Source organism: Hibiscus syriacus, unplaced genomic scaffold (assembly GCF_006381635.1).
Source record: "Hibiscus syriacus cultivar Baekdansim isolate YM2019G1 unplaced genomic scaffold, ASM638163v2 tig00002237_pilon, whole genome shotgun sequence".
NCBI classification, from domain to species: Eukaryota; Viridiplantae; Streptophyta; class Magnoliopsida; order Malvales; family Malvaceae; genus Hibiscus; species Hibiscus syriacus.
The window spans coordinates 19,550,816-19,558,154 of record NW_024061918.1 but is presented as its reverse complement, the minus strand read 5'-3'; the positions used below and the strand labels follow the sequence as shown (position 1 = coordinate 19,558,154).

General features: G+C 32.7%; 1 protein-coding gene across 1 annotated transcript; it reads right to left on the bottom strand.

Annotated features, from left to right (window-relative positions):
* Positions 1-4,868: 4,868 nt before the first annotated feature.
* On the bottom strand, positions 4,869-5,222 carry LOC120141281. The gene has a single exon (XM_039156206.1). The coding sequence runs from the start codon at positions 5,220-5,222 to the stop codon at positions 4,869-4,871; it is 354 nt and encodes a 117-aa protein (XP_039012137.1).
* Positions 5,223-7,339: the final 2,117 nt, after the last annotated feature.

Below are 7,339 nucleotides of genomic sequence, written 5' to 3'. Positions count from 1 at the left end.
GTCATAGGTATCACATAACCTTTTAAAAATATTCACTCATTTGTAAAAGCCATAAAATTTGGTTTCAAAATTAAAACAAAACATTTTAATACAAAAATAAAACATTCATTGAAACATATTACTACAAATTATCACTTTCAATACATTCCATAGAATTTATCTTAAAGTCGATTACATGCCAACTAATTTTCAAAATAAACATGATTGTCCTACTGTTACTAATGAGAGTCAACCTTAGATTGATGATAGTTGCTACTGCACCCCTTACCTGGCTAGTATTTGCTTTTACCTACGCGTGAAATCAACACACGCTAAGTCTTTACTTAATGAGACATAATATTGTAAATGAACTACAATTCATTCATAAACATATAATAACTATCAGAATCTGAGATAATTAATATACTTCATTAAAATCATTTAAAACCGTTTTTAGTTAAACCATGAGTGGCATTTTTTATGCCAAAATGCACCGTTATGCATTTAACTATCATTAGTGGCACCTTTCTGCCAAAATGCACCATTTTTCATCTAACTTGCATTAGTGGCACCTTTCTGCCAAAATTGTACCGTTAGGCACTTAACTTGCATTAGTGACACCTTTCTACAAAAAATGCACCATTTTTACATTATAGAGAAATTCACACTCTAAACTCTAAACTTATTCATGATATCATTTCCATACAGATTATAAAATATATCAATTAATATAAAACATACATTAAATAAAAACATTGGAGATTGACTCTTTACGAGTCTTCTTCATCCCATATAACTACAATAAATACACTCACCTGATATGCCTCCCTAGTATGCTATAATGATGTCTAACTACTCGGCAACTTTGTACTTGCCCTTTTTCTTGCTTGACTCTGGAGCTTCGTTATGATCTACACAAGTATCCATTAAGTACACATACCATACCAATGTCAGTATACTCTCTAACATTTATACTTTAATAATACTAAAAAATACTATTATTTTGAATTTTTATTACAATTTCAGCCTATCTTACAATTTCAGGCTCAATAGTATCGGTACACCTATCATGGTATCGATACTTCTATATTGTGGTATCGATACTCCCCTTCAGTATCGATACCATTTCTACATTTTGGAAATCCATGGTATCAATACCTTTCTCTTAGTATCGATACCCACTTTAGTAGCGATACTAATTGCATCAGTAACGATACTTTTCATCATATTTATACCAATTTAAACCTATAATACTGGTAATGATTTATCAGTACCAATACCCTTACACAGATTTTCCATTTTTAGCCCGATTTTTACTAAATTTCCCTTAAATATCTTAATTTTACCTCCAACAATACTATTAAACTTTTTTTTACTTATCCCAACTAACTTTCCTTTATTTAGCTTCTTATAACATCTAAAATCCCCAAAGAACATCTCAAACCAAGAATCATACCACTTTTTCTAACATGTTTGTAATCATATCCAAGGCTTCTAATCTCTTATTTACTTCTTTGACAAGTCAAATATACTAATAAACATCAATAAAAACTCATATTCCAACATGACATTCAAAAACTCATTTCCTTCAATCTCAAATAAAACATCCATCTCTTAATTTTAATCCTCTTTAACCATTCTTTAAGCCTCTATAATACTCAAGGTTTCAAGAACAAACAAAAAACGAAAGGAAAATCTAGTTAAATGAGACCTTACCTTGGCTATGGTGGAGAGCACGTGAACACTGGAAGAAGGAGAAGAGATGGCTTAGTTTTATTTTAACTTTCCCTTTTTTCCTTTCTTAAACCCTAATAAGAAATGAATTTTAAATTCATTTCCCCTTAAAAAACCAAAATGTCATCTTTATTCTTCCATTGTTACTAATTGGTCTTAAACACTATATCTAAATCATTTCTTATCCTTTACCATTTATTTTATTTAATCCTCAAGATTTTTAAATCCTTTTAATATAGTCACTGACATGATATTTGGGGTATTACACCTCTGATCAAAACCCTCCTCCTCAGTTGTCAGGAAGAAAAACCCTTGCTTGAAGTAGATGTTGTGGTTGATGCCTTGAAAATGTTCCTTGGCATCTTCATCTTGAAACTTCTATATGAAAATTTGTTTAAATGTTTAAGATGAAGAAGTTGTTGTAAGATGATGAGGAAATAAATCTTGAAGATGGTCTCTATCGTAGTTGCACGACAAAGAATATTATGAAAAAAGAGAAAACAAAATAAAATTTGGAAAGAAAGTGGGGTAAAAGAAAGGGATGAACAGTTATAAAGTATGTGACATGGGATTGGAGTTTTAGGAAGAGAGAAAATTTTATGGGAATTTAATGGAAAATCAAAAGGTATGAAAGAGAAAAGGAAATAATTTAAAAATATGATGTGATTGGGGGTTTGAAAATAAAAATAAAAATTTTGGGCCCTTTTTTTTTGTCTAATTCCTGGATTTAGGATTTTGGTTTCAACTTTTCTGCTATTTTAGCCCTACATTGCTACCTGTCCATAGAACTAAAAATAAATTGTAAAATATAAAGACAAAAAGATAAACATGTAACATAAAGAATTTATTTATGAACAAAGCTCAAAATAAAAATGTTGTAGTAAAATAAAGAAGTAATGGGTGAGTGCAAAATCTCAAGAATCATGGAGGATAAGGGAGGATTTGTCTCTTATTATTGGAGCTCCAATGTATGCCTTAAGGCATTGGTCGTTGACCTTAAAAATTATGCTATCATCGACGTTCTTGATGTCTATAACTCTGTGAGGGTAAACATGATGCACTATGAAAAGGCCATACCAACTTCACTTGAGCTTGCCTGGGAATAGCTTGAGCCTTGAATTATAAAGGAGGACTTAATGTCCTTCATAGAAATATCATGGAAAAGATGTTTGTGGTGTCACTCTCCGTTATTATTGGAGCTCCAATGTATGCCTTAAGGCATTGGTCGTTGACCTTAAAAATTATGCTATCATCGACGTTCTTGATGTCTATAACTCTGTGAGGGTAAACATGATGCACTATGAAAAGGCCATACCAACTTCACTTGAGCTTGCCTGGAAATAGCTTGAGCCTTGAATTATAAAGGAGGACTTAATGTCCTTCATAGAAATATCATGGAAAAGATGTTTGTGGTGTCACTCTCCGTTTTCTCCTTATAAAGACCATCATTCTCTTAGGCCTAAACTCGGAATTCATTCCTCTCATTCAACTCCATCAATATTTTCTCACCAGCTAGCTGAGCATCAAAGTTAATTTTTTTTTTATTTCCCAATAGGCTTAATGCTCTGATCCATAGGAAGATGACACACCTTGCCATAGACGAGCTTGAAATGTGACATCCTAAGTGGTGTCTTGAATGTTGTGCGATATGCCCATAGTGTTTTATCTAGCTTGGAAGACCAATAATTTCTCTTGGGTTCACTATATGCTCTTCAGCCTACCCATTGTTCTGGGGGTGATATGCTGAAGCACTCTTGTGTTTCACCCCATATCCATTCAATGACTTAGAAATTAACTTGTTGTCAAAATGGGTACCTTAATCACTTATGATGGCTCTGGGTGTCGTAAACCTCGTGAAGATATTCTTATAAAGAAACTTGAGGATAATCTTGGAGTCGTTCCTTGGAGTAACCACGACCTCAGCCCAATTTGATACATAATCCACTGCTAAGAGAATGTAAAGATCGCCAAAGGTAGATGAGAAGGGTCATATTAAAACTATTCCCAATACATCAAAGAGTTCAACCTCTAAGATATTTTACAACGGCATTTCATGTCTGCGAGTGATGTTTCCAGTGAGTTGACATCTATCACATGCTTTGTAAAACTCGTGCACATCCTTGAAAAGTGTGGGCTAGTAAAAACTAAATTATAGGACCTTTGCAGTAGTCCTAACTTCTCCCAAATGGCCTCCACAAGGAGTTGTGTGACAATAGTATAAAATCTTACTCTTGCTTTTCTTTGGGGACACATCTTTGAATCATCTTGCTGACACATTACTTTGAAAAGCACGACTCGTCCTAATAGTTGAACCTCATAATATGCTTGAATTTTCTTTTACCCTTTCTATTCAAATCATAAGGAAAAATACCACTAATAATAAACTTAAAAATATCAGTATACCATAGAATTTCCACAACAAATAAAATTTTTTCGTCAGGGAATTCCCCTTTTATTTATACATTTATGTCCTATGCAACTTTTTTTCTAGACTAGAAAGAAGATTAGCAACTTGGTTTTCAGTTCCTTTTTGATCCTTAGCCTCTAAGTTAAATAGTGTGGTTCAACATAATTATTGCAACTTCATGACCGGGTTAAGGCTTCTTTTGGGGTTTAATATAATTACTGTGGCATTCATTAAGCAAAAATTTGTGTATACAAATAGTAGGGCTTATTTCCTTTAAGTCAACCATAGTCCATCCTAAAGCTTTCTTATATTGAGATAATACATTTAACAAGTTATTTTCTTGCTTAGGTTTAAGACTATAAGATACTATCTCAAGCAAGGTTTAATCCTTGAATTCCTCTCCTTTATCTCAATTTAGCTTCTCATAGTCCTTAATATGCATGAAATTTTGTATCAAAATTCTACAGCTTCCTCTTCTACCATCATGTCTATGTCCATCACACATTAACACTCCTCAAAATCATCCACATATCTAAGTGTATTTCATACATTAATAGTGACACATTGATCAGACACTCGCATGGTGAATTCCCTACTCACAGTCGATTAAAATTCGACTAATGACTAGGAATAGTTACCTTAAAATGATGGGCTCATTGTCATCATCTTCATAATCTAGAATGAAGAAATCAACAAGGGACACAAGCTTGTCCACCTTATGCACAACATCTTTAATTCTTCTTTCGAGTTAGACATAGGATAGATCAGCAAGTTGCATGATAATGGTGGTCGGTCTTGCATTTCCCATACCAAGCTTTAGAAATATTGACTTGAGTATTAAGTTCACATTTGATCCAATATCATATAGGGTTCTCCTTATATAGTTATAGCCTATAGAATAAGGAATGATGAAGCTGCCAGTATCTTTTCTCTTAGGTAGCAGCTTGCTCAGTACATAACAGTAGTCTTTTGCTATAGTAACTGTTTCATACTTCTCAACCTTCCTCTTCTTGGTAACAATATGCTTGAGGAATTTCACATAAGTAGGCATCTGACCAATATCCTCCAAGAAGGGAACATTGATGTATAGTTGATCAATCATTTCTATAAACTTCTTGAATTGAAGGTCTTGATTTTGCTTCTTTAACCTCTGCGGGATGGGTGGTGGGTGTGTTAGAGTATGCCCAAAGGCCAATCATATGATGATTGTAATAACACAATTATTTACCTATTTTTTGTATAAAGGCATTGCTAATATTATTTTCAGTTATATTTCTGTGTTTAACATAAACTGAAAGATAATAAAGTCTATATAATAACATTATTAAAAGATCCATAGTCATGTATTATTATGGGCATGGACAATAATAACATGCTTAAGACTAACATGTTATTGATTGATGACAAGAAGTTGTCATGGACATAAAGATGTCAGAATTGATACATGATTATATTGTTAGAGAACAACATATTAAATTGACCCATCATAAGCATGTGTCTTGGATTATTATGTAACAGTCATAACATTACTCATTGTGATGACTATATGTATGATCATCATACTTGAGATCAATGTCAACCCAATATATATTGTTGTATATTTTGATACAGTTAAACATGCTTCATAACTGGCTGCACTATAAAAACTGTTATTGAATATATCTCGATATATGTAGTGGGGTGTATATCGTTAAGATAGGATTTATCCTGCCTATATAATAGGAAATATATCAATGCCACTTGATTGAGTGATACTAGAAATGCATGGCCATGCTCAAATAAGTTGATATTTGATATCACAAATTATTCATTAATTATAGTATACACTAGATATCAAGAAATAATAGATGGGCTATACAAGTGTGACTATTCTAAGACTTATGCCTATTCTCGATATAAAGGATAAAATGATGTAATACATAAAAGAGTTAATCACGAAGATGATATGTCGAATCCTAATTTCTTGTAACTTAGGTGACAATGATATATTGCTAGATGTCACTCATTGTATGTAATATTAGAATTGTTCTAATAATTACTACTAACGTTACAAGAACCTATAGGGTCACACCCTAGGATTGAAATGAGCAAAGATGTACAATTTGTTGTATGTTACTAAAATATATATAGGGTTAAGATATGTATATTTGATATACATATGAATTTAATTATCCCGAATATTGTAAGTAAGCATTAAAAGAATGTAATTTAGATTACAACTCTTTTAATTGATATATAATTCGAAATAATTAAATAAGATTTTAAATAAACATTAATGATTGTAATACAGATTATAAGTCTTTAATGTATATTTAATTTGAATTAATTAAATAATATTTTATTTATTAATTTGAAATAACTTTAAAAACCCTAATATGTTAGGGTAGTTGATATATTTAAAGGAGGTAAGGTGTAGTAGTCGTTTTTACTTCAACCTTTTTTCTCAAAACTGTTTTTGGGAAAAGAAAATTTTACTCTCAATCGGGTGAATTAAGTAGAGGCCGAGATATGTTTTCGTTAAGGCTTATGATTCGAATCGTTCGTTATCACCACTTCCCCTGCTGTCTTTACTGTTTTTCAAGGAACCCATTGTACGTATTCACATCCTTTCCTCCCGATTTTGGTTTTACGTACTTGGATCGCTGGTGAGACCGTCGACTTTTGTTACCGCTGCGTCGTGGGGTACGCCGACGGTCTCAACAGTGGTATCAAAGCCACTTGTATGATCCAATTTTGGGTTAAATTCTTGGTTAATGAGATATGTATGAGATTCATGTTCTAGTTTTATTGTGTTCGGTAAATATGCATGATGTCATTGTTCGAATCAATAATCACATCGATTAATATGTTAATTTGTTAATCTATTTTTCAATCGATTTGTTGCTGCAAGGATTTTACGAAATCCTTATGTCAATCATTGACATGATAATCCGTGGGAGTACGATAGCAGATCGTGTTTGGCAGTGGAACAATGGTTTCTCTGATGCAGAAAACCTTCGGGATTAAAAATCCTAAAAGCACGATTCTGTTAATAAGTGTTATCAAATCATGAGGTTTTTCGATAGAAACGAAAGTACTGTTTTTCAAAAAATCCCACCGGCTGATGCGCGCTACGGGCTCTGCCCTTAGACCCCACAAGGGGCTTCTCCTTTTGACCCCTCATCAGCAGTACAAATTGAAGGCCCATATTAATATTTTAAACAAAGGTGTAACATTGTG